This window comes from Paramormyrops kingsleyae, chromosome 17, assembly GCF_048594095.1.
Source record: "Paramormyrops kingsleyae isolate MSU_618 chromosome 17, PKINGS_0.4, whole genome shotgun sequence".
Lineage (NCBI taxonomy): Eukaryota > Metazoa > Chordata > Actinopteri > Osteoglossiformes > Mormyridae > Paramormyrops > Paramormyrops kingsleyae.
Genome location: NC_132813.1, coordinates 24,841,709 through 24,867,793, shown reverse-complemented (window position 1 = coordinate 24,867,793; position 26,085 = coordinate 24,841,709). Strand labels below are relative to the sequence as shown.

Sequence of the window (26,085 nt, the reverse complement as noted above, 5' to 3'; positions counted from 1 at the left end):
GGATGTCAGGCCCTCAGGCCACCCTCATGAAGTCTGTTTCTGATTGTTTGCTCAGAGACATGCACACCAGTGGCCTGCTGGAGGTCATTCTGTAGGGCTCTGGCAGTGCTCTTCCTGTTCCTCCTTGCACAAAGAAGCAGATACTGGTCCTACTTATGGGTTAAGGACCTTCTACGGCCCTGTCCATCTCTCCTAGAGTAACTGCCTATCTCCTGGAATGTCCTCCATGGCCTTGAGACTGGGCTGGGAGACACAGTAAACCTTCTGACAATGGCACATATTGATGCACCATCCTGGAGGAGTTGGACTACCTGTGCAACCTCTGTAAGGTCCAGGTATCACCTCATGCTACCAGTAGTGACACTGACTGTAGCCAAATGCAAAATTAGTGAAGAAAAACTGTCAGAAAAGATGAAGAGGGAAAAATGTCAGTGGCCTCCACCTGTTAAACCACTCCTGTTTTGGGGGTCGTCTCATTGTTGCCCCTCGAGTGCACCTGTTGTTAACTTCTTTAACACCAAAGCAGCTGAAAACGATTTACAACCCGCATTGCTACTTAATGGACTAGATCAATATCCTAGAAGTTAAATTGACTTGATGCTATACTCTGATTAAAAAGTGTTCCTTTAATTTTTTTGAGCAGTGTATATATGTATAAACTGTCATAAACATGGAAATGAGTTGCGTTGTGAATCTGCGGTCGATTACTTTTTCTCAAGGACCCGGATGTGTGTCACACTAGATTGAAATTGAATTTGCGAACTGAATTTTTCGAGGTAGGATAAATGCTATTTCGAGTTACTGGAATTCAGATTCAAACTATTAAATTCAGATTCAGTTTTGTAATGCGGATAACTGCAGATTCAAATATACAAAATTCATATTCAGTTTCTAGTGGCACAAATATCAGCCCATAGACATGTTGCGTGACTCAGTTATCTTTTTTAACCGTTAAAATGAGATTAATAAGCGAAGCGGGGATAAACCACATTATGCAAACAGCGGCTTTGGAAGTTGCACTTGAATGACCAAAAGTACACTAGTCACCTGATTTTATTGTTGCATTACTACGAAAAAGTTTTGGGTTATATCGCAAATGTTTTGGGTTATAATGCAAAGGTTTTGGGTTATAATGCAAAGGTTTTGGGTTATATCGCAAAGGTTTTGGGTTATAATGCAAAAGTTTTGGGTTAAAACGCAAAAAATGACTTCTTTTTTTTTTTTTTTTTCTGCCATTTTTTTTCTCCTCCTTTGTCCCCTTAGGGGCTCCGTACCATGTCGCCTATATTCATCCTAAATAAAACGATGGACAGACAAATTAGATTACTAATTAAATTTTCTGTAACTGGACAGAAATTAACATTAAATTCTCGAAATATCCTTTTGGCGTCGGTTCCAGAGTTATTAAAACTCTTACGTTTTTGAATAATGGCCAGCATTTGTACGGGAAAACTGCGTTGGAGCATTATTTTTTCTGCACCAGCTTTCCTCCTAGAGATTCGTCCTCTTGGGAGTGGCGTCTGCGCATGAACCAATCAGCTTCGACAGGGGTGTGTTTCTGAGGGAGAGAATAACGCGGCAGCGGCAAGAGATACTGTGCCTTTAAGGCTGATATCTATGGTGCCTTCCTTGCTGAGTGATTTCCTGTTTCGAAGCTACTTGACATTTCCTGAAAGCTCAGCGTCGTTCCGTGTCTGTCGGCATTATTTTCAGTCTTTCCCGCATTGCAAATGGTGTGAATCTGTCAATACGGATGATACTTCACCTGTATTGTAGAAAACAGATTTTTTTCCCTAAATCCTCATAACAGACACTGTTGAGCTTCACACTTAAAGGGTAAGTCTATATATACTAGGTCACAACAAGGCCGTGTTTAAATTTAGTTCTGGGTTTGGCGAATTAGGCCGTAGTGTATTTTAAGTATGTACTTGACCTTTTTTAAAAACAGTGCATACTACGAATTCGTGAATCAGTAGCTTAGATAGCTAGCAATATTTTATTATTTTCACGACTACATGTGTATATTTACATTGGCGCTTATCGGTAAAATTGCTTGCAAATGTCCTAAATACTTTGGTGAATGAACTTCTTCTGTATATCTAAAAATTTATTTATGTGCATGTGGAAGGTGTCACATATCACGTAATAAAATCACGAGGGTCGTTTCCATTTGTCAATTCCTCAAGGGGCCTTAAACCTATTTGTACATCACATAAATGTAAAAGGTAAGGTGAGCATGAGTGTGCTTGATGGTGTTTTGCTGAGTTTTGTTCTTACAAACAGAGTAAGATTTGTGATCACTGAACTAAGTCAACCAGTTTCACTTAACTTAATTTGTTTGTGGTTAATTTCGCGGCCAGCTGCCTAACGTTTCCCCTCTGTCTTTTCAGCCCCATGAACGGAGCGGCCTTTCCCTCTCCCACCGCGGAGATTGCCGAGATAAATCGGATACACTATGAGCTTGAATACACAGAGGGCATCAGCCAGCGCATGCGTATTCCCGAAAAGCTCAAAGTGGCTTCGTCTGTCTCAGGGGATGAAGAGGGTGGTTTCTGTGAGGCTCCTCACAGTGCTCTGATGCAGGTGCCAGAGAGGATTGTTGTGGCAGGTACTTTAATGCTTTTACCACATTCAGCTTCATTTTCCTGCCTGTACATTTTGAGCATCACAGTATCTGCTCCATATTCCTCCTTTGCACTTCACAGATGATGAGGGCTCACAGTATTCCAGGCCGAGAGACCTGGACCTCATTCAGTCCACACCCCTGGATTCACTGGCACTGAAAACGCCACCCCGCGTCCTCACACTGAATGATCGCCCGTTGGACTTTCTAGAGATGGAGCGGACTGCGGCTCCAGTTATGCAGGTGGAGGAGGTGAGCATGAATAACGGTAAACCACAATCGATCCCATGACGCGTCAAATGAATTATACTAAGAGATGCAGTGTCTGCATCCACGCCATGCCCAGGAGAGGCAGAGTGTGTTCGGAACTTGCCTGTAGTCTTTGCTCTTAGGTGCGAGGTCAGGGTCGGTTACGGCGGGAACGTTCAACGAGTGAGAACACAGCAATGCGATACAGCGGGCAGCTCTCAAAAACAGACTCAATGTGAGTGTTTCCCGTTCATTGTGCATCTCTTTGCCCATCTGTCTATGCTTTCTGTTCATCTGTCGCACCTGTCTCTTCATCTGTTTGCCCTGTTCCTGTTCCTGTGCAGAGTGAGTTACTATTAGTGTCACAGTTATGGGTCTCTCACTATTCTTTGTGGATGTTCAGTTTTTGTGTGATGCTCAGCTATAAATCTCTCATATATTCACAAAAACTTTTAGTATTCAAGCACACAAGTGTCAGCCTGGGTCAACATTTCAAACTGGATTTAAAGAAGCACTTTACACAGTGTGTAGTCAGAGTATGGAATAGTCTTCCTGATAACATAGTGCAAGCTGAATCCTTGGGTTCCTTTAAATCAGAGCTAGATAAGATTTTAACAACTTATTAGTTAAGTTCTCCCCAAGCGAGCTCGATGGGCCGAATGGCCTCCTCTCGTTTGTATAGTTCTTATGTTCTTTTGTTCTTAATATGTCCCAGGGATTTGGCATCCAAATCTGTTACAGCTTCAGGTGACTTCCTCATTTGAGAGTAAAAAGCTGAAGAGGACCTTGTGAGGCACAAATGCATTTTTGGTGTTTAATTGTGCACATTAGGAAGCATTTGTTTTCTTAATTTTTTGAGCATGTTATTAGGAAAGTACATATTGACATGATTTAGCTCTAAATTAAGGCCCACTAAGAAACTGATTAAAAAGTGAAATGCTGCATTGAAATATTAGTTTGTATCTTCATAGTATAACATTGTCAGTCACTCTGGATTAAGGACTACTAAACAAAAAAAGAGGAGGGATCAAACCTAAATTAATTGTTTAAAATATGGTGTACATTGTTTCTGTTTATAAACTAAAAGGCACTGGTAACAAAACAGAGGAGTTGTGGTTTCACAGTTCCTCTGGACTCTTTCTCCTATATTTCTGTCTCTCTCCTCTCCTCTCCCTCCCTCCCTCCCTCCCTCCCTCCCTCCCTCTCTTTCTCCCCCTCTCTCTTTCTCTCTCACTATGATCACATGATCGCTGCTGCATTGGTGGGCAGTGTGACCCCTACAGCCTCTCACACCACTTGCCCTCTACCCTCTTCCCCTGATGATGGGTACAACCTTTACAGCACACGTGGCGTTCTGTCTCTAATCCAGTCCACCACACGCCGGGCCTACCAGCAGGTCCTGGAGGTGCTGGATGAAAACCATTGCAGGTGATGGCTACTGACCATTGCTTCAAGCCCCAATCGTCACGCTGTTCCTGTAGGTTCACCACATTTCCTGTCAGTGTTGGACTCCTTTTCCTTTTCAATTATGGTTACCATTAAACATCACTCCATGTCTGAAATAATGGAAATTTCCATTCTGTTAATACATTCTGTCAATACAACATTCTAGATTTTTATAAGCCTATATGAAATGAATGATGTGAGTTATGTAGCAGGTCAGATTTCCTGTTCCAGCTTTATCTTCTCACATCGCTAGTCATGGGCCGTAGGTCAGTACGGAATGAAGTGAACTAAGTGTACTATGATGTCACTAACTGATTGTGAAAGATATTTTATTGTGAACGAAGGTTAAAAAAAATCCACTGAGTGTCCATAAATCCAACTACGCCTAGTTTGTGGCAAGTGATGGAATTGAATTTAAGATAATTAGTAGTTGGGCCAGTACGGCAGCATAGTGGTTTGCACTGTTGCCTCACACCACTATGACCGGATTTTGAGTCTCTGTTCTAAGTGAGGAGTTTGCATGTTCTCCCTATATTGTTGTTGGGGTTTCTTCTAGGCTCTATTGTATCCCACCATAGCACAAAAACATGCTAAGCTGAATTGGAGTTACCAAATTATCTGTAGGTGTACATATGAATGATATGTGTGACTGCTCTGTGATGGGTTGGTAAAGTTCATTTTGAGCTGCTTTTGTAGTTATTGGTGAATACTGTACTTTACCTTTTTAATGCAAAGCCTATGCCCAGGCCTGTATGTAGGAAATAAAAGCATTCCTCCTCCTCAGCTTCCTGTTGGTGTTGTCTGTGTTATTCCCATAGTCCTTGCCATCACATATTTGTGCTTGTGTGCTTGCGTTTGTGTTTTTGTCCCTTTGTGGCTGAGTGCACTGCACCTGCGCCAGTTCTGCACCGTGTCCTTTCTTCTGACCCTGTCCCTCCTGCCCTCTTCAGCAAACCTGTTCTGCGTGGTGGGTCAGCCACCTCAAACCCCCAGCATGACTCCAGGTAAATGGTACCTGTCTGGCTTTCTCATGCATTTTCCTTCATTTCCTCCATTAATCACTTCATCTTCTTTAGATGGTTGTGCTACGTAGGGAATGTTGGTCTTTGTGTAAAATGTATGAGTGGAATTTGTTCTTGTCCATTTCCCCCCCCCTTTACAGGTTTAGCCTATCAACACTAGACAACACACTTGAAGGAGCCCCTGATGACATGGCCCTAGTAGATGCAGCATCACTACGACGACAGGTATATTATCAGTCTGAGACCACTGCTTTTTTTTTTTCTTCAGTTGTCTGTCAGGCTCACTCAAGACTTTCTGTACATTTCATGCTCAAATGATCACTTTTTTGTACATTGCACATTTACATGGTACCTGATAATTTGTGTGATATGGAGGTACCTGTTTTTTTTCTGCACTGGCCAATGTTGGCCTGCTCCCATTAAAATGCTCCTGCTAGTGTAGATATCCTGCAGAACTTGGTGTACAGTATATTGCTGTCAGGATAAACAAACTGTAACAACCCTATAATCAACTCATTGTTGTTGTAGATCATAAAGCTAAATCGACGGCTGCAACTCTTGGAGGAGGAGAACAAAGAACGAATGAAACGAGAGATGATCATGTACTCCATCACTGTGGCCTTCTGGCTCGTCAACAGCTGGATTTGGCTCCGCCGCTAGAACCAAATCACTTCCCTTTGCTTTCCAGCCAAACCATTGCCAAATATATTCCATATCACTGAAACCCACATTGCCACACAGAAAAGCAACTTGGCTTGTTTGGGAAATGTTTGTGTATGCATATGACCATACTTATTTTCCTTGTAATGTATTTGCCTTTATTTTGGAGGTTTTTATAATGTGTTTGCACTAACTACATGTTTCAGCTGTAAATATTCTGACATTTTTATTTCCAATTTTTTTCATACAGTTGCTGTTTCCATAATTGTCCCCTATGTATTATAGAATAATCAGGCAAAATGATTAATCACTTCATATGCATATTGAAATAGGGCGTACTTCAAAGGCTTGTGTGATTGAAATAAAATTATTTAATAAAATTTCAGATGTCATAAGTCTTGTCCACCATATATGCTATCACTAATGGTGAATTCCATTATTCTGAATCACTGTTAATACAACTTAATTTGCAGTTTGTTTTAATCTGTGTAAGTATTTTTTGGTTAAACTTAATATTTTCCCAAATTTACGAATTATCATACATTGAATGATCTAGGAGGTGGCTTGGTGGTGCAGTGGTTAGCACTGTTGCCTCATACCTCTGGGACCAGGTTTCGAGTCTCTGCCTGGGTTACATGTGTGTGGAGTTTGCATGTTCTCCCTGTGTCATCGTGGGGTTTCCTCTGGGTACTCTGGTTTCCCCCCACAGTCCAAAGACATGCTGAGGCTAATTGGAGATTCAAGAGGGATTTATTGTCAATACAGCAATATACATGGTATATCGTGCATCGAAATGCTGTTTCACCCAGCCACCATGCCGTTACTAAATTGCCCATAGGTGTGCATGTGTGAGTGAATGGTGTGTGAGTGTGCCCTGCGATTGGCTGGTCCCCCATCCTGAGTTGTTCCCTGCCTTGTGCCCGTAGCTTCCAGGATAGGCTCTGGACCCCCCACATCCAAGAAGGATAAGCGGTTTGGAAAATGGATTGGATGGATGAATGATCTAATAAAAATTAATATATGTCAGGGAAAAGCAAAGATACATATGTCATTTTTGACAGGAATATTAGTTTACTTTTTAATTAGTATATTTATAATTATTCAGTGCTGTACATTGTTCCAACATTAATTGTCGTTAACCTGATCAGATTCCGCGGAACTCATTACACTATGGCTAAAACCCTACACGGAACGTTTATCTAGGGGCACCAATTTATGAGTCCGTCATGGCGTCGGGGTACCTTGTAAGTCGTGGTGCAAATGCACTCGGAATTCACGTTCAGCGTTTTAGCCGGAACATTCTTTACACACAAATTAGAAAGAAACCCCGATGGATGAGGGCATACACGCTTTTGATGGAAAGAAAAAAGAAGTTAGAGGGACCACCACCACCTAGACCACGGTAAAGTAGTGCTAAGGCCGATTAAGTCGAGGCCAGTGCTAGCTCTCATTTTGTATGAGCTGTCGTTTATCCTTAGTAAATGGTATGTCTGTATAAATGTGTATAAAATGGCAGAGCGATTTTTTTCCTGCTAGGAGGATAGAGAGTTTAGTAAACTAAATAACTGGTTATTTTATATTGGGACATGCAGCTTTAATTCAACAAATTTTACAAACACAAGTTTTTTGCATAATCCTTTTTGATTTTGATAAAAAATGGACATTCCTTTTAGACAGAGGTTAAATCAGAATCACAGAGGAGGGGATCTCTGTCAGGTACTGTTGGAGCACGCCGTCTCCACCGGGTCCGTGGATGAGAAGAGATTCACAGCTGACACGGGGAGAAGTTGCAAATCACCGGTTTATTGTCTGACAGATTGCAATCCGGGAGCGGCCGTCTGACATACATTCAGCATGTACAGGAGGAGGCTCAGCCATATGTATCAGCTGTATCCCTTTTAAAGCCCTTTGGGCATCCCCCCCCCCCCCCTTCTCGGTACCTTCCGTCTACGTGACAACCACATGTGTGATTCTAGCCGGCTCGTAATTGTCCTTCTGGAAGGCTAAAAGATAAGTAGGGACCGCTGATATTCTCTGTCGCCCCCCCTATCTGTTCCGATTAGGTAGCCTTGCCTTGCCGGCGCGCCAGTCAGTTCTCGTTTTGATTAGTTACAGCCTTATAGAATCATTCCCTTTATTTTATTAATTATTCCCTCAATTCAGAGCTGAGTCGACGATCCTGAATAAGGCGCTGTATACATTAGTTAATGTAATGTAATAGTTGATTTATGATGTCTTTAACGTCACAGTCTTAAAGATGCAGTATGTTCATTTTTCGGCATGTGGGCTACCACTTTAAAGCAATACAAAATAAACCAAAAATAAGATCAAATTTTATTTTTATTTCATATTGGTATTGGAGCATAACATGCATCAAAATGGCTTATCCCTAGAACTACTATTATTGCTTATTCAATCACAATGTCCCAGTGAAAATGCATTGGAAACCATTGGGTGAAATTGATCACTATATGTGGATGATCAGGGGTGCTGTAAGGTGGGGGGGGGGGAGGGTAGTTAGGATGATTCCAAGGGCCCCGGAGTGACAGGGGCCCAAAACAATTTGGAAAATAACTGCATTAGTCGGGGTGGGGGGGTTGGGGGGCATTATGATATGATTACATGGGGCCCAAAATCTTTAGCAACGCCCTTGTGGATGATCATTATAACTATCTTCTTTGTGTCTCAGGCAGATTACCATCTAATTCAGGGGTGTCAAACTCCAGTCCTGGGGGGCCGGAGCCCCGTGTAGCTTAGTTCTTTCCCTGTTCCACCGTAAATGATTCAGCCCCAGAGCTGTGTGGTAATTAGCACAAGGAGTTGAATCAGGTGTGTTAAACGAGGGGAAACCCAAAAATGTGCAGGGCTCCATCCCTCCAGGACTGGAGTCTGACACCTGTGATCTAATTGACATTTGTATATTTATTACATGGATAAAACGTAATAAAAAAGAGTGTCGCTATTTACTTAATTTTATTGACTATTTAAAATCAAAATACAGTATAACTGTTTCAAACACTTTTCAAATTACAGTACTATACAAATTAAAGTACTGAACTGTGTACAGACGTTCCTCTAATTACAAACTTTCAACTTACAAACTTTAAGATATACAAACGAAGAGAACTGTAAGTCTAAATTGTGTTCGTTGGGCTCCCGTTTCCTGTCCGCAACATCATTTTTTTTTTCTGCACACCAATTCTGCCTAGTACGACTTCTGGCTGCTAGTCCTGACATGCAGCAGCATAGCATGCACACTCCCAGCACTAAGGTAACCCTTATTTATTCAACATTGAATTATTCAACCTCTCACCCTCTCAATCAAGTCTCCACTAAAAAAAAAAAAAAGAAATCTGCAAAAAAAATTTGAGTTTAGTTGACATTTTCATCAGCTTTCAAATAGTCGCTGTTGGTTATCCAAGTCTCAGGATCAGTTTGAAGGTCAAAAAACGTATTTGAATTCACTGTCACAAAGTCATGTAACTGCATTTCATTGATTTTGGTCAACTGTTATTCGTTTTGGTGGATCTTCGGATGCTTGTTTTTGAAGCGCTGAAACCATCAACTTTTTCTATAGGACTTGAACATCCCTGTCAAAGAATGCTAATTCACTAAGGTACCAGAGGTGGCCACAGAGCTTCTTTAGGGCACCTTTTGCTGCTTGTGAGTCGAGTGAAAACAGTATTTTGAGCAGATTCAGATAATTTGCTGGAGCATTGGTTGGCAGCCGAGATAAGAACCACAATTTCAGGTAGACCTGAATGTCAAATATGCAGAGTTCTGCCAAGCCTTTTTGTTCACGGTTGGTAAGCTTGAAGTCATTATAAAATGCAAATGACTTGAGCATACCCTAAATATTATCCAAATCCAAAAATATTTCACAGAAAAATGTCTTCAGTGGTGTAGCAGCATTCTAGAGGGTGAGTGTCTACTTTAAAAAAAAATAAATAAATAAAATAAATAAATAAATCCATTTATAAGGGTCACCCTACCCGGGCACCCTAGTTCTTTTGTAATTGCATATACCCTTACAATGATGTTGAATAACGACTTACAAACATTACAAGTCACAAACGGTCGTTCAGAATGTAACTTGTTCGTAAGTAGAGGAGCATTAGCCTCAGGTAGGTAGCCATAAGCAGACAGGTTACTGCAAAGCAAACTAAGACGATAAAAGTAAAGGTAAAAAAAAGAATTACCACAGTTTAAATTTTTTCCATATGTTATCTTGTTTAAAAAGACCCAAAATGAACTCTGTAAGCAGACTACTTGATTACTATAAGCAAATTATTTAAACAACATTTGTACAGGATTGATTCTGTCCCAAGTTTTTTGATCCATATAAGCGGATGATCACTATAACTGTGATCATTATAAGCAATTTCCACTGTATCTAGTTTTTCACAGATTGCCTGTTACACTTGTTTTACCTCAAGCAAAGTCTAGCTAGTAAGTGAAGTTTCGGCAGCAGTACTGCAACCGAAATACAGTAGTGATCAAAATTTGAAAATGAGAGACATTTTTGTAATTTACAAAGTCGGTGCTTAACCGAATTCAAAGTTATTCTATCATGAACAGAAGAGATATATTTTAATCATATTTCATCTGTGAAAACTATCACCCATCACAAAATAAACAGTTTAAACAATAAAATCAAAGGTCTGAGATCAAAATTACCAAACGATTTGTTATACTTGATCGTTTTTGGTTCTCATCTGGACATATCTGGCTACCCCAGTTTATTTGGCAACATTAGTAGGCATTTCGCAAGATGGTGGGCTTCTCCAAGATGACCGAAACCCTGTGACATCAGGTTGTTTTAAAATTATTTTTCAATCATAAGGATTTCATTATGTAAAATAAGTGTAACCCTGTTTAGGTTACAGTTTCACAAATAAACATAACTTACCTAAAAATAACTGTTAACTGTTCCATATGATAGAATGAGTTGCAGGACTGTGATCTCTGTCATGGTATATGTTTTGTCTTTACACTCTGCACATGTAGCAAATGGGTCTCAGTAACATGCAGATTCATAATAAAAGATAAGGAACATGCCATATAATACAGTAAAACCTTAGATTGCGAGTAACTTGGTCCGCAAGTGTTTTGCAAGACAGGCACTCATTTTTAATAAATTTTAACTTGATAAACGAGTGAGGTCTTGCAATACGAGTATTATGTATACACTTTGTCTGCCTAGCATTATGTGATCACAACTGAGCCGATGGTTCTTCTCGCGCTCTCGTTGCGGGATTGTGGGTAATTGTCTCCCATGCTCGGTCTCAGTCGCCGTCCCTCACTCGTATAGTCAAAATTTTGTAGAAAAGCGCCATCCAAATAAGGCCGTAGCAGTGCTAGCGATGAATCTGTTTAATGACAATGCAATTTCACATTTCCGCAAAATCAAAAAGGAGACAAAAGCAGCTGTCATTGGATAGGTTCCTTGTTAAAGTCACACAAAAAGAAAAAGATTCCAGTGAGCCAACAGATAGCAGTGATTCATAAGAACATAGAACATAAGAAATTTACAAACGAGATGGGGGCATTCGGCCCATCAAGCTCATTTGGGGAGAACTTAACTAATAGCTCAGAGTTGTTAAAGTCTGATCTAGCTCTGATTTAAAGGAACCAAGGGTTTTAGCTTCCGCTACACTAGCAGGAAGACTATTCCATACTCTAACTACATGCTGTGTAAAGAAATGCTTCCTCAAATTTTGTTTTAAAATGTTCTCCCCCTAATTTCCACTTATGGCCACGAGTTTTAGTATTTAAACTAATATTGAAATAGCCATTTGGCTGAACAGCATCCAGGCCCGTTAGAATCTTATAGACATGGATCATGTCCCCCCTTAGTCTCCTTTGCTCAAGGCTAAACAGATTCAGCTCAGCTAACCTCTCCTCATAAGACATTCCTCTCAGACCAGGAATCATTCTCGTAGCCCTTCGTTGCACCTTTTCTAAGGCAGCAATGTCCTTCTTCCGGTATGGTAACCAAACCTGTACACAATATTCTAGGTGGGGTCTTACCAAGGAATTATATAAATGTACTGTAACATCACCTCCCTTGACTTAAACTCCACACACCTAGAGATACACTCACCTAAAGGATTATTAGGAACACCTGTTCAATTTCTCATTAATGCAATTATCTAATCAACCAATCACATGGTAGTTGCTTCAATGCATTTAGGGGTGTGGTCCTGGTCAAGACAATCTCCTGAACTCCAAACTGAATGTCAGAATGGGAAAGAAAGGTGATTTAAGCAATTTTGAGCGTGGCATGTTTGTTGGTGCCAGACGGGCCGGTCTGAGTATTTCACAATCTGCTCAGTTACTGGGATTTTCACGCACAACCATTTCTAGGGTTTACAAAGAATGGTGTGCAAAGGGAAAAACATCCAGTGTGCGGCAGTCCTGTGGGCGAAAATGCCTTGTTGATGCTAGAGGTCAGAGGAGAATGGGTCGACTGATTCAAGCTGATAGAAGAGCAACTTTGACTGAAATAACCACTCGTTACAACCGAGGTATGCAGCAAAGCATTTGTGAAGCCACAACACGCACAACCTTGAGGCGGATGGGCTACAACAGCAGAAGACCCCACCGGGTACCACTCATCTCCACTACAAATAGGAAAAAGAGGCTACAATTTGCACGAGCTCACCAAAATTGGACAGTTGAAGACTGGAAAAATGTTGCCTGGTCTGATGAATCTCGATTTCTGTTGAGACATTCAAATGGTAGAGCCAGAATTTGGCGTAAACAGAATGAGAACATGGATCCATCATGCCTTGTTACCACTGTGCAGGCTGGTGGTGGTGGTGTAATGGTGTGGGGGATGTTTTCTTGGCACACTTTAGGCCCCTTAGTGCCAATTGGACATCGTTTAAATGCCACGGCCTACCTGAGCATTGTTTCTGACCATGTCCATCCCTTTATGACCACCATGTACCCATCCTCTGATGGCTACTTCCAGCAGGATAATGCACCATGTCACAAAGCTCGAATCATTTCAAATTGGTTTCTTGAACATGACAATGAGTTCACTGTACTAAAATGGCCCCCACAGTCACCAGATCTCAACCCAATACAGCATCTTTGGGATGTGGTAGAACGGGAGCTTCGTGCCCTGGATGTGCATCCCACAAATCTCCATCAACTGCAAGATGCTATCCTATCAATATGGGCCAACATTTCTAAAGAATGCTTTCAGCGCCTTGTTGAATCAGTGCCACGTAGAATTAAGGCAGTTCTGAAGGCGAAAGGGGGTCAAACACCGTATTAGTATGGTGTTCCTAATAATCCTTTAGGTGAGTGTATATCCCAACATTCTATTGTCCTTTTTTATTGCTTCCCCACACTGGCGAGAGTGGGACATGGAAGCATCAACATACACCGAGATCTTTCTCATAATCAGCTACCTTTATTTCAGTGGAACCCATAAAATATCTGTACTTTATATTTCTGCTCCCTGCATGAATTACCTTACATTTATCTGTGTTAAATTTCATCTGCCAACTATCAGCCCAGTCGCTAATTAAATTCAGATCCCGTTGTAGCCTCTCTGCTGCTAGATCAGTATCTGCTACACCACCGACCTTGGTGTCATCTGGAAATTTAACCAGTTTACTGTATGTATTGGTGTCAATATCATTAATGTAATTTAGGAACAATAGTGGTCCTAAAATTGAACCCTGCGGTACCCCACTATGAACACAGGCCCACTGTGACATTGTGCCTCTAATAATTACTCGCTGCTTCCTGTCAGTTAACCAGTTTTCGATCCAACCTGCCACAGTTCCTAAAATCCCTGCAGCTTTGAGCTTTAAGCAAGAGCCGTTTGTGGGGGACAACATCAAAGGCTTTCTGGAAATCTAAGTAGATCACATCGTAGGCCTTTTTGTGATCAGTTTCACTTGTTGCTTCCTCAAAGAACTCAAGTAGATTCGTTAAACAGGATCTACCTCTCCTAAATCTATGTTGGCTATCCCTCAGAATGTTATTTGCATCCAGGTAATTTATCATTTTCACTTGGATAATAATAGAAGCTTCTATTATTTTTCCAGTAATGCTAGTATTGGCCTATAGTTTGCTGGATTACTTCTATCCTCATTTTTGAATATGGGTGTTATATTAGCATGCTTCCAATCTGAAGGTACCACACCCGCAGATAACGATTTCTGTAATATTAAAGTTAAATCCCGCTACCTCTCACATTCCGTTATAGTGAAAGCTGTCCTACAAAATAACCCTCCTCTTCTCCTCTCTCTCGTCTCCCTCACACCATCCACGATTCTTTTCAAAGGTAAAGTGCAGGTTAATTTGTTTTATGTATTTTTACTTTATATTTTATATTAATCATTGTATATAAAATTTTTTTGGGTTGTGGGACAAATCATTCCATTATTTCTTATGGGAAAATTCGCTTTGGATTACAAGCACGTTTCCGGAACGAATTATGCTCGCAAAACAAGGTACCACTGTATATACACTACAAGCCAGAAGTTTGGACCCACCCTCTGATTTTTAAAAAGAAATGCAAAATACATTGCTTTTTCAAACTTTTATTACAAGAAAATATTAGAAATACTTAGAACAAATGTAACTGAGTGGTGTTGAAGTGTAATGTAACAACTTACTGTACATTGTCAATGCAATTTAATGAATGTGAGTGCCCAAGTACTAGTTTAATCAAAATAACCACCCCTTGCCTTTATCACAGCAGCACAGATTCACAGCATCCTTTCTGGCAATTTTTTAAAATAACTTGTCCAAACCATCCCAGCACCTTTTCAAGCATGGAAACAGTTCCATCTCATTTCCTAGATGCTCATTTTGAAGTTGTTGGTCCAACGCGTCCCATGGATAGACTTTCGACCATCCACAAGACCTGCTCCCAGTCCTGAATACTCCAGTGTTTGTGTTGTTTAGCCTATACTAGTCTCTTTTCCTCGTTAATCCCACAAAGTAAAGGTTTTCTGGAAGCAACTCAATCATGCAGTCCAGCTGCTCTCAGTCTTCGCTTTCTGGCTATTTGGCATTGAGAGAATGCTTCTTTACTAAAAATGTAAATTTGAGCCCTTTGTGCAATTGTTAGCTGTGCCTTTCTAGCCATTACAATTATTAAAATAACAAATATTTATCAGAAATTCTGACATCTGATATAGCACAACAGAAGATTGCAACAAGGTGCAAACAATGCATTAAACCTCTCACAAACTAATCTGGGACGAAGCAGACAATGAAGCTAACTTTAGTTTATTAAGGCACAATCAAGAGAAGTCAAGAGCAAATCAAGTTCTGACATCGCTACAGAACTGAACAATATTGTGATATTAGTTACCTTTGCGCTGTTATGCGTCTGAGTCATTCAAAACCCCCTCTCCGCCCCAAAATTAGTTTTTCTTTATTTTTTGTAAGTACTTGAAGTTTTGTTTTTGTGTGAAATGCATACACAGTGGTACCTCAGTACTCGAACCATGGGCGTAAATCCCGGGGGGGATGTAGGGGACATGTCCCCCGCCATCCGAGGGTTGTCCCCCTAAAAAAAATTATAAAAAAAAATCACACACTCTATTGTGAAAAATATATGTATGTATACCTAAAATAATTGTGTAAGTAGAAAGAAAAATGCATTTAGAAACAGTTGAGTTCCCCCTCCCCTTCCTCACAGTGGTTTGGCCCACTACATGCTTTCCCAGTTCATCTCACCTACTCTACACACACACGAGTCAGGTGTGTGGCTGCGGCTCAATTAATGTTGAACTCCAGTAAGTAGGGTATTTTATTAACTTTAAATGAAGCGATTCTCTTTAATGTAGTTGATGCAGACTCTTTCATAAATTAGTTGCGGCAAAAATGCTGATTACTGATGTAATTTTCCATGAATCTGCTATATTAGCGATTAAAATATTACTTATCTAGTTAACGTTAGCTTATTTACAATAGCTTGTTGCATAGTGCACTGCAACTAACACGCCAAAGCCGTTTCCCATGCATTGTTTTATTTGTGACGACTTAGCATAATGTTAACTTAACATTAACGGCCACAATTAGCATATTGTTTAGCTGTGCTACGTCCGAACTGACCCCACTGTATTTCTTTGTATAATCAATTTCTATTATGCATTTAAACAGTCATGTTTACATTTTATTGTATGTTGATGGCTTGACTGTAAACAACATAACAAACAATGCAATAAATAGTTTTGAAGAAAAATCAGCTTTGTCATTGAACCTGGGAAAAACTTTGAAAATAACCATAATGACGCAGTCTCCATGCTACAATAATAATGATAGAAGCAAAGTTTTTCACTGTGGGGACATATCTTTATAAGCACAATTTGACAGTATTATTTGTGTCCCCTTGCTCATGAGAAATTTTATATTTATTGTCCCCCCCTACTGTTAAATGAAATTTATGCCCATGACTCGAACTCATTAGAACTCGAATTTCTTAAAAGTCAAACCATCCAGTTCGAAAAAAAAAAAATTACTTACAACTCAATCTGAATCTCAGAAGTTGAACCGTGAACGCCGACCTAAGATAACTTGTACGCGTGGGGAAATGAGTCACGTGGCATGTGTCTCAGCGGAAACAAAGGGTAACTCTTCAGTCTCAGCCTTGCATTCGCTGTGATAGCATCGTTTGTTGGTGACAGTCCTTTTTTATTGAAAATATCAGGTAATACACTATACTTGATATCATTTTGGTAGCCATTGCTCACCAAAAAGTTATGCAATAGTTGTACAAATGTTACAACCTAAAAGTTTGCGATTTACAAACAAATTGACCAATAGAGAGTAATAATAAAAATAAACAATGGACCACATGGCATACACTCTCTCAATTTTTTTCTCGTTTTTAAAAATGTTTTGCTTTTGTTCCTACATTAAATACAAACCCTTAGTATGACTAAAGGTAGTAGTGCTGTGTCTGGATTTATGAAAAAGGTGTCATTGGTTTTTTTTTTTTAACTTTACACATTGTTTGGATACATTTATTTTCTTACTTTACAAATTACTCTTTTGATAAATGTGCTTAGATGTGTTTAGTACAGTATATGCTCTTCTTGTTTTACCCTGTTCATTTTGTGTTTAAATGCTAAAAAAAACATATATAGGTGCACTTTTGGGGCCAGGAACCAGTTAATTGGTTTTCCATTATTTCTTATGGGGAAAATTCGATCAGAACGCAAACTTCTTAGGATTCGGCCCGAGTTCTGAACGGATTAAGTTCGAGTTCTGAGGTACCACTGTATACCGATATCGCAGTAAAAATCATATCTCAAACCCTCTTCTCTATCCATTGCGGTTCTTTGTAAATCTTGTGTCAGACATCTAGGATAAAATGGCTCTTTGCTTTAAAAAGCTTGCCAACCTCTGTGCTACCCTGACTAGTGGTATGCCTGGACATCATTTTGCAGTACGGAGGAGAAATTCTCTGAAACGTCTCCCAAAACACATTAGACACTCTAGACACAATTCAGGCTATTCTTATGAAAGAAGCAGATTAAAAACGAGTGAAATTTGTATGTAATTTTATTTTAGAGCCTTTTAACTCCTACACCCCTTTGAATAACAATATTTTTGTTTTGTTTGAAAAACAGGTGAAGAGTACTTCTAATTAATTAATTGCCTTTTTTGAGGCTTAATTGTATTGTTTTTGCTTGTTCAATTTTTGGGTGTGTATCTCATGAAGGGGACCAAGAATCAGATCAGTGTTTCAAATACAAGTACTACTCATACATAAGTATTTTTTTTCTACACGAATGACTTGTTACTCCAAGCACTTTGTTTTTTATCAATGACCAATTATAGCAAAAATGCAGTTTAGAGAATGAATTTTGACCTTGAAAAAAGAAACCTAGACATGCAAATGCTGAATTTGGATATGCATGAAAAATTACTCTTTTTGAGGTTTACAAAAAGTTATAGTAGAGTTATGTAGCAGTAAAAAAGTTACAACTCATAAGAAAACACACTGAATCATATTTTTTTGCAACCCCCACTGTAAAAAAGACATATCTCAAATGGATTTTTTAAAATAAAAAAAACATTTATGAGCTCTGGAAGGTACACATAAATCACATGCCAAATTTTATCAAAATCAAAAATGGTAATACATTTGTTGAATGGAATGGAAATTAATATTTTGTAAATGCAGTTTATATGTGTTATTTTTTTCCGGCAACTGAATATAGCTTATATTATAGTTAAAATACAATAATAATATAATATTAGTGTGCAATATGTATGTTATGACATACTTTACAGTTTTTTTTTTTACTTGTAAATGCTTTGTAGCTGATTCCTTGTATCTAGTTGTTCTATGCACTTTAAAACATTTTGTCATGTTTTCAATGTACTGCTTCTAACTGGTGTGACTAATATGAGGTCAAATCACTCACAGAATAATTTTAACTTTTTTTGTTCTGTAGTTCTCATCAGCCAAACTGGGATTATCATGCAGAAATTCAAGCATTGAGCAGCAGGCTTCAGGAAAATTTCTCATTGGAACTCCTGAAATTAGCATTTGTGAACCCTTGCTATGTGAGAGCTGAGGAGGAGCGAAGACGCTTGTTGGAACTGGACAATCAAACGGCTGCGCTGAACTTGAAGGATAATGCACAGCTCCATGTACAGGGACTGAACTTCACTATGGCTTTCCTGACTGACTGGTGCAGAAGCAACTTTACAAGCCTCCCCGACCAAGCTGTTGCAGCTGTGGTGGGCCACCTTAGCTGTCCTGAAGTTGTGTGCCATGTAGCACGCAATCTTGCCATTGAGGAGTTGACACTAAGCGGTCAATTCCCTGTACCTGAAAGCATCCTGCATGATACATTCTTTGCTGTAATTGGAGCACTTCAGGAGAGCAGTGGACCAGAGAGGGCAGCATTTTTTCTCAGAGTATGTTTTTAAAGGACTGAAAGTAACAATTTTTGAATGTTTTGAAAGTTGCATTTATTATTTTACTCCCTCCTTGGTGACTGTCTGAGATGTGAATAATTACACACGCACGCACGCACGCACGCACGCACACACACACACACACACATATATATATATATATATATATATATATATATATATATATATATATATATATATATATATATATATATATATATATATAAAATACAAAATATATATTTGAGAGTATTGTTTGAAGTGCTGTCTGTATCTGTGTTATAATTGGTTGAGATTACTTATCCTGTGTTTCTATTTTTATGCTCAGGACTTTCTGATCACACAGTTGATAGGGAAGGACCTGTTTGAGCTGTGGCCAGTAGTGAACCCCATGGGGCTGCTTGTGGAGGAAATGTCCTCTAGAAATCTGCCCCTCCCCGAACCCCGTCTTACCAGATCGGCCGGCGCCAGCACAGTGCTGCCCCTCTATTTTGTGGGACTCTACAGGTAAGCTGAAGTTTGGTTTGTTTATTAACTATGTTTGCAATATAATCTGTTTTGTATAATGTGGTTGTCTTTTTTTATTAACTCAGTGATAAGAAACTCCTCGCCGAAGCTCCAGGAGAGACCATTCTGGCTGCGGAAGAAGAGGCAGCACGCGTAGCACTGAGAAAGCTGTATGGATACACTGAGAACCGGAGACCCTGGGACTTCTCAGCCCTTCTGGAACAATCTTCCCTGTTTGCTTTACGCACAAGCAAAAACCCATAGATGATTTGTAATCACACTGCCCACCATGGTAATCAAAATACAAATTATTCTGTGGGCTGGGAAAGATGGAGATAAACTCAATTACTTTGTACACTTGGGAGGTTGATAACACACATCAAGATCTTTTGAAGATAAATTTGGATTCTTATGTTACAGGATTGTTGGAATATAATTGGATAAATTAACACAAATTCAAATGTGCTTGTGAACAATAAAAATGTATAATGACAAATGCCATTTGTTATGCTTCTTTATACATATTTACTAAATCCTGCAACAATACATTTGTCCAAACAGGAAAAAATAACACATTTATGTTTTATTTTGAAACTAGTGAAACTTTGTTATAAATAATATTTTTAGGTGTCACCTGCTGTAATGAGGCAGACAACCAGATTTTTATTTATCTATCTATCCATCCATCCTCTAAATGTCAACGAAATGACCACAGTAGCATCTAATGCATATACAGCGTGTGCTGCATATACAGTATTTCCTTGCAACTAATTTTGACGAGGGGGCTCTCTGCTTCTATGAGAGGCTACCCATAAAATCACATTCCCTTTAAGGATTCTGCTTCCCAAACGGTCGTCGTACCAAAACTGGAAATAGGAGATGAGGTTTTTGTATTTCTGGGTGTAATGACTCATTGGAGGTTTTAATTGATTTTATTTAAAATTCATTCTATCTGATGTTGAAAGGCACTTTGTGATTAAATTTACCTGGTCACTCTGAACTACATGTACGTTGTTTAACCCGAACTATAAAATGTGGAAATAAAAGGCAAAGATTTAAAACTTTTTTTTTTTATTACGCTAAAGAATGGGTTTAGATGACTTTCCAGACTAATCCAGGTGCGGTCTTCCATGGGTGTTCCCTGAAGTATAACGGATATCTCTGACGGGATCAGGTACATTCGAGTAAACTTAGAGAAAGATAAGGAACAATTTACATTAACCGTGTTTAGTATACTGTATATTTAATGATAACAGTTTCAATAAATCACGTTGCTTGGATTTCAAAAAGCTACGTAAGGAGAAAAATATACCGGGGCTATTTTATATTAAATTCCGTGTTCTTAATCTTTCATGTTTTTGTTTACGAATAGCAGCTTTTATTGTCGCATGGATTCGGCTAATACAGCGAAATCCGTCTGCCACAGTTGGGTGGGTGGGTGTTACGTGGTGAATAAAACAAACAGTGTAATACAAGACTAGACAGTGTAACATAAGAACAAAAGACATTGCAATCAATAAATAAATAGTGTATTTGTGCACAAAGTGCAGTTGTCTAAGACCGTGGATTTGACTAAAACAGCGAGCGCTCAGCTTCCTGCAGCAGTTCAGTTTCGCTCCACAGTGCAGTAAAGAGCGTCTATTGCTGTCTGGGTGGCGCTAGCAACGCGTGGCAGGCGCGGGCGGGCGGGTCGCGCACGTCCCTCCTCTTGACTACCGCGCTTCGACTCCTTGTTCGTGGAAACCGGAGAGCACAGCGAATTCCGGTTTAGGCTCGGTTCACTCCGTTCTACATTCGGCTACCTTGTTCCGTCTTTTTTTTTTTCCTCCTTTCCAGTATCCTCGTCGCCACTGCGACCACCAGCACCACACGACTTGTCAGTTTCCCTTCCCTCCCTGGGTGTTATTCTGTTCCTCTCGGCAGTTCCCGGCCCAGGCTATGGCGGCGAGCGCGAAGCGAAAGCAGGAGGAGAAGCACCTGAAGATGCTCCGGGAAATGACGAGCTTACCTCCCAACAGAAAGTGCTTTGACTGCGACCAGCGCGGCCCAACTTATGCCAACATGACGGTGGGCTCCTTCGTCTGTACCTCCTGTTCAGGCATTTTGTAAGTATGAATTAAAACCTTGACCTTTTACGTGTTTTTTGACACTCCGATGTGTAATGGTTCCACAGTGCATGCACGAAGTAAAGATCGGATCGCTAGTGAAGTCGTTTGGCTAGCTACCGTTATTGTCTGCGGAGGTGGGGGTTGGGTTTTAAGCTAGCCTGCTAGCTAAAATCGATAGCAAGTTGCTGCTAAGCAGACATCCTTATGGTGCGGATCCGTTGTAATGCTCCTAGGCTTTGGCATTCGCGGCAGCATTAGCTAACAGATGGAGTAATATTTATGTAGCTAGTATTACCCATAGATCCATATACCGCCAGTACATGATAATATATGAAAATACAGATCTATTTGCTTCCTGTGTGTATCGTAATAATCTGCAGTGGATGGAAAAAAACGATTTTTTTTAGAACCCAAAATGGGTACGCTTGGGGCATTTCACGGACGGAGCCACTATTTCTAGGCTGTGTAAAGTGGAAACCATGTGGCTTATTATATTACCCAATAATTTTGAGCAATTATTGGGTAATATTTGCAGTGCCGCCTGTACAACCCGGAAGTGTGGCGTTTGAGTAAGCAACAAGCTGCTGGTATTTCGTGTGAAAAGACATGGCTAACTAGAAGTTGTAGCCTTGACGTCGAGGTGGAGGCCTAGTTATGTTTCACTGTTGTATAATCCAACATCTGTATACCTGCCTATGGATTTAGGATTAGTGTCATGTTTTCGATATAGAAAAATAACACCATTGCTATTTTGTGTGTGTGTGTGTGTGTGTGTATATGTGTGTATATATATATATATATATATATATAAAATCAAATTATTTTAACAAAATTAATCTGTATTCAACTGTTGTATTTTAAAAAATGTCATCCTATTATGTCATTATCCCAATATTATCACATCTTTGGGTACCATTATAGATTTTCTTTCGTTTTTACAGCCAAACTATTTAGCACTAGCAACTTAATATTTATTCACATTAGTTTGGGTTGACTAGTATTTGCAGTTTGCTTGGGTTTTGTCATCCCTTTATTTTAAGGTGCAGGTTTCAGTGCTTTTCCTTGGGCACCACCCTCTGCAGACCCATATGGTGAAACACCTTGCATAAACACTGACCGCAGCTTTTGCTTGTTCAAGATTGAGGTGATATTTCTAAATGTAAATAAAAGCTACTATTAAATTTAGGGTGGCCTGGTGGCTCAGAGGGTAGCATTATTGCCTACACCTGCCAGGTTGGGGTTCAGATCCGACCTTTCTGTAAGTGTGTGGTTTGCATATTCTCACCGTGTCACACAGGTATCCTCCTAGTACTCCGGTTTCTTTGCACAGTTCAAAATCATGCAGTTACACTGTTTTGTGTGACTAAATTGCCCCTAGTATGTGCCCTGTGATGCACTGGTATTTTGTACTGGGTCTTCCCCAACCTTATGTCTAAGCTAGGCTTCAGGCTCCCATGTGGTCCTAACGAGAGAACTGGTTATAAGATGGATGGCCTTAATCAGTTCACTGTGCCTTCTGTTAGAAAGATGCTGTTACAATGTAATCTAGTCAGTTACCTTTAATATTCTTCCTACTTTTTCTCCAAATGATATCAGCCAACCATTCCCCATTACTATTTAATGGTTGATAATTAACGAAGGTGAGGTGGTTATCCTTCATGTGTTTCATAGTGTCTTTTCAGGCCTTGTTTTTCCTGATCTGAGAACAGCTTTTCCACTTCCAATCTAGCATGACTTTTTTGGACTGTAGTGTCTCTCCTGAACCAAAACTAATTTCATGTTCAGTTCATAAGCAGTAGACTAAGCCAGAACACTAATTTTTAGCTCTAGATTCCTATGAGATAGTATTGGATTTTAAGTTATTGCTTTTTAAAGCATTTGGGATTATATGTAGAGAAAATTTCCCCAAGGTGTAATTATATTAAACTCCATATTGAACAGCAGTAAAATTCTTTAAAAATCTCTGCTGTGTGTAGTATTCTGACACCGGTGTTTTCTGTGCTGTTGAGTAAGTAGTACAAGTGCAGGTGGTCTTCTGGGTGTTGGTGTAGATCAGGGGTGGCCAGTCTTGTCCACAAAGGGCCAGTGTGTATGTGGGTTTTTGGGATAATCTTTAGGTCAGCTGTTCAAACCCAGGTGTGAGGACTCTACAGCCAATCAGTCCTCTAATTAGGGAGTTGCAGCGAAAACCCCCATACACAGTGGTCCTTCTGGGATAAGATTGGCCACCCCTGGTTGTAGGTCATAGTTCTAGTCTGCAGGGAATCTCCTATGCACATTATATTTAGAATTACCTCTCATTTTGGAATTGATTTAAGTGAAAGGTGCATCAGATTTTTCAGGTAAATGCTTTGGATTTTGGTGATTATATGAATGACAGAGTAATGCTTAAAGGGCAACTTCTTTTTTTGGGCCACGCGTCATGTATTGTTAACTTGGGAGGTGGTATAAAAGCAGGAATGTATGTAGTGATGTTGACTTTTCAATTTGAAAAACAGTGGCACTATCCACAATGCAGCTCTGATGCACAATACAATCAGTTAGACATAAAATTGTATGGTAAACAATAAATAAAATCTTTTACATATTTTTCCACATTTTGTTTGTTCACATAAAAATAAGTTTACAGGTATATAAGCTGGATTTATTTATCAAGTATGATCAGGAATCCGCTTAAAGATGTCTTCTTGTAAGTTGGTGACATAGTTTAAAATGGGGGAAAAAGACGGGAAGGAGACGGGGCTAGCCTAATTAAAATGGTAAATTGCTATGGTGCTTATTAACCTTACACCTTAGAAACCAGATGTTGTTAGAAAAAAAGTCATAATGTGGTATTAATTATACCAAAACAGATCAAACTGAAGTGGAAAAGTGGGTTGCACGAAGTTTCTTGCCTCATAGCTAATGCCCAATATGCTTTAACTGGCTGTATACACTAATTTGGTTAACTTTAATATTTCCATTTTTACACTTGCAAAAAGTTGATATGTTTTCATCATTGGACTTCTCATTTAAAAACAAGATTCAAATTGTAATTGAAATACAAAATTACTTGTTACCGTTTCTGGTGTGCACTTTCTTTTGGAGACAGAAAATTACAAGCAGATCAAACGAATTGTGACCGTCTTTCAAAGTAAATGTGGTTTGATGTGCTGTCTTCTAGATTATTGTAAGGTGCAGGTTTTATTCTGAGCCCTCTCCTTTCTGATGATCCATGTTTAGTTTTATAAGCTTTAGGGATGTACTATTTCCGGGCAGTTGTGCAATTGAGTTGTCACTGATTGCTTGAAAGAATATAGGTTTTTGGAGCTTGCTACTAGACTAGATTTCTGCTTGTTCTCATAACAAAGTGGATTTGTAAAACTGTCTGAAAAGTAAGGTGGTGTGGTCTTATGGGTGTGCTGTCAAAAGTCTACTTACTAATAGATACATAATGTGTTTTATAATGAACCAATTTACATATTATGGCTCACAGTCACTCACATACAAATCAGTTTTTCCCCCTACAGCTGCTTGTGAGATCATTGGGCAAACTGGTGCTTAGTAGAAATGAGTAGGAGTTGTGCATGTGTGGGTGGCCTGTCAGTCTTTTAGGGGGTTGGTACTGTATGCACACAGAAATCTATAAACACTTAGACCAAACTTTGGACCACAACCATAACTTTCATTCAGGACCTTTTTTTAACATTTGCAGTCTTGTTTACTAGGGCTGGGTAATTCCCCAGTTCAGTTTCAATACACAAGCTAACGATTCAATTCAATCAGATTTGATTCAGTTCTGATTCGATGTCAGTCTGGTATGAATGAGATATGGAGTACTACATAGTAGCTTTCCATATTGTTTAAAATGTTCTAAATGGAACACAAATATTAAAATGTGGAATCACTGGAAACAAATTTTGAAAACCACTGAGAGGCCAAAGGCTTGTATACCAAAATCTTTTTATGTGAGATACACACTGGTATAGTTCTTTAAGAATCAAACCAAATTGTCTCTTTCAAATCACAGAAATATGACTTCTGATTGAAAAGAATATCTGCAAATAACAATAGGCAAGTCTAAAACTCAGAAATACTTTAACTTAAAGATATGTGCCAAAACACAAATATGAATCATTTTATTTCAGGAACATACAGGTATTGTTTAGGGCTAGGAATCGGCCCTAACCTCCCAATTTGTTTCAATTTCAATTCACAAGTGCTCAGCTGAATTCTCTTCACTCTGCATTTAATACACGTTCACTGATGTGCAATCAAACCTGATCTGTTGTAAAAACAATAGCAGGCAGCACTGTAGTGTTAACAATGCAAGACAACATTATTAAGTTACCATTACACTGTATAAATAAAATAACGAAAAACAATATATAATAAAAAATTAAACTTATTCTTGAACTTACCCGTGAATACACTGAAATATTTCATCCACACTTCCCCTCTGCTGTTATTTTACCCAGCCAGAAATATTACTTATACCTACAGACTTTCAGTCATTTTCATTTGTTTCAGTGTTACTCCGATGTTTGGAAAAAAAAAACGGGTAATTATATCATTATATAAT

At 39.3% G+C, this 26,085-nt stretch overlaps 3 protein-coding genes across 16 annotated transcripts in view; all 3 read left to right on the top strand.

The window, feature by feature from the left end:
- The first annotated feature begins 1,590 nt into the window (after window positions 1–1,590).
- Window positions 1,591–6,395, top strand: mffa (mitochondrial fission factor a). Of its 4 annotated transcripts, none has more exons than XM_023796023.2 (8): window positions 1,591–1,836; window positions 2,391–2,608; window positions 2,706–2,875; window positions 3,016–3,107; window positions 4,142–4,300; window positions 5,269–5,322; window positions 5,481–5,565; window positions 5,869–6,395. In XM_023796023.2, the coding sequence occupies exons 2-8, from the start codon at window positions 2,395–2,397 to the stop codon at window positions 5,998–6,000; spliced, it is 906 nt and encodes a 301-aa protein (XP_023651791.1). In that variant the 5' UTR covers window positions 1,591–1,836; window positions 2,391–2,394; the 3' UTR covers window positions 6,001–6,395. The 4 variants fall into 4 exon arrangements, with proteins under 4 accessions (XP_023651791.1, XP_023651793.1, XP_023651794.1 ...); XM_023796024.2 differs by lacking the exon at window positions 1,591–1,836 and adding an exon at window positions 1,959–2,225; XM_023796025.2 differs by lacking the exon at window positions 4,142–4,300 and having other exon boundaries at window positions 1,597–1,836.
- Window positions 6,396–7,184: 789 nt separating this feature from the next.
- On the top strand, window positions 7,185–19,912 carry mrpl44 (mitochondrial ribosomal protein L44). Its single transcript, XM_023796017.2, has 4 exons — window positions 7,185–7,402; window positions 18,441–18,909; window positions 19,238–19,416; window positions 19,503–19,912. Exons 1-4 carry the CDS (start codon window positions 7,227–7,229, stop codon window positions 19,678–19,680), a joined length of 1,002 nt encoding a protein of 333 aa, XP_023651785.1. The 5' UTR covers window positions 7,185–7,226; the 3' UTR covers window positions 19,681–19,912.
- A 1,109-nt stretch (window positions 19,913–21,021) lies between these two features.
- The window catches only part of agfg1a (ArfGAP with FG repeats 1a), a 57,470-nt gene continuing 52,406 nt past the window's right edge, over window positions 21,022–26,085 (top strand). For 3 of the 11 annotated variants that reach the window (XM_023796037.2, XM_023796035.2, XM_023796034.2), the window contains exon 1: window positions 21,036–21,521. In XM_023796037.2, coding sequence (XP_023651805.1) covers window positions 21,355–21,521 — 167 coding nt within the window. In that variant the 5' untranslated portion in view covers window positions 21,036–21,354. Of the gene's footprint in view, window positions 21,522–26,085 lie in introns of all 11 variants that reach the window. The other 8 variants (XM_023796030.2, XM_023796028.2, XM_023796029.2 and 5 more) reach the window with 5 other exon arrangements.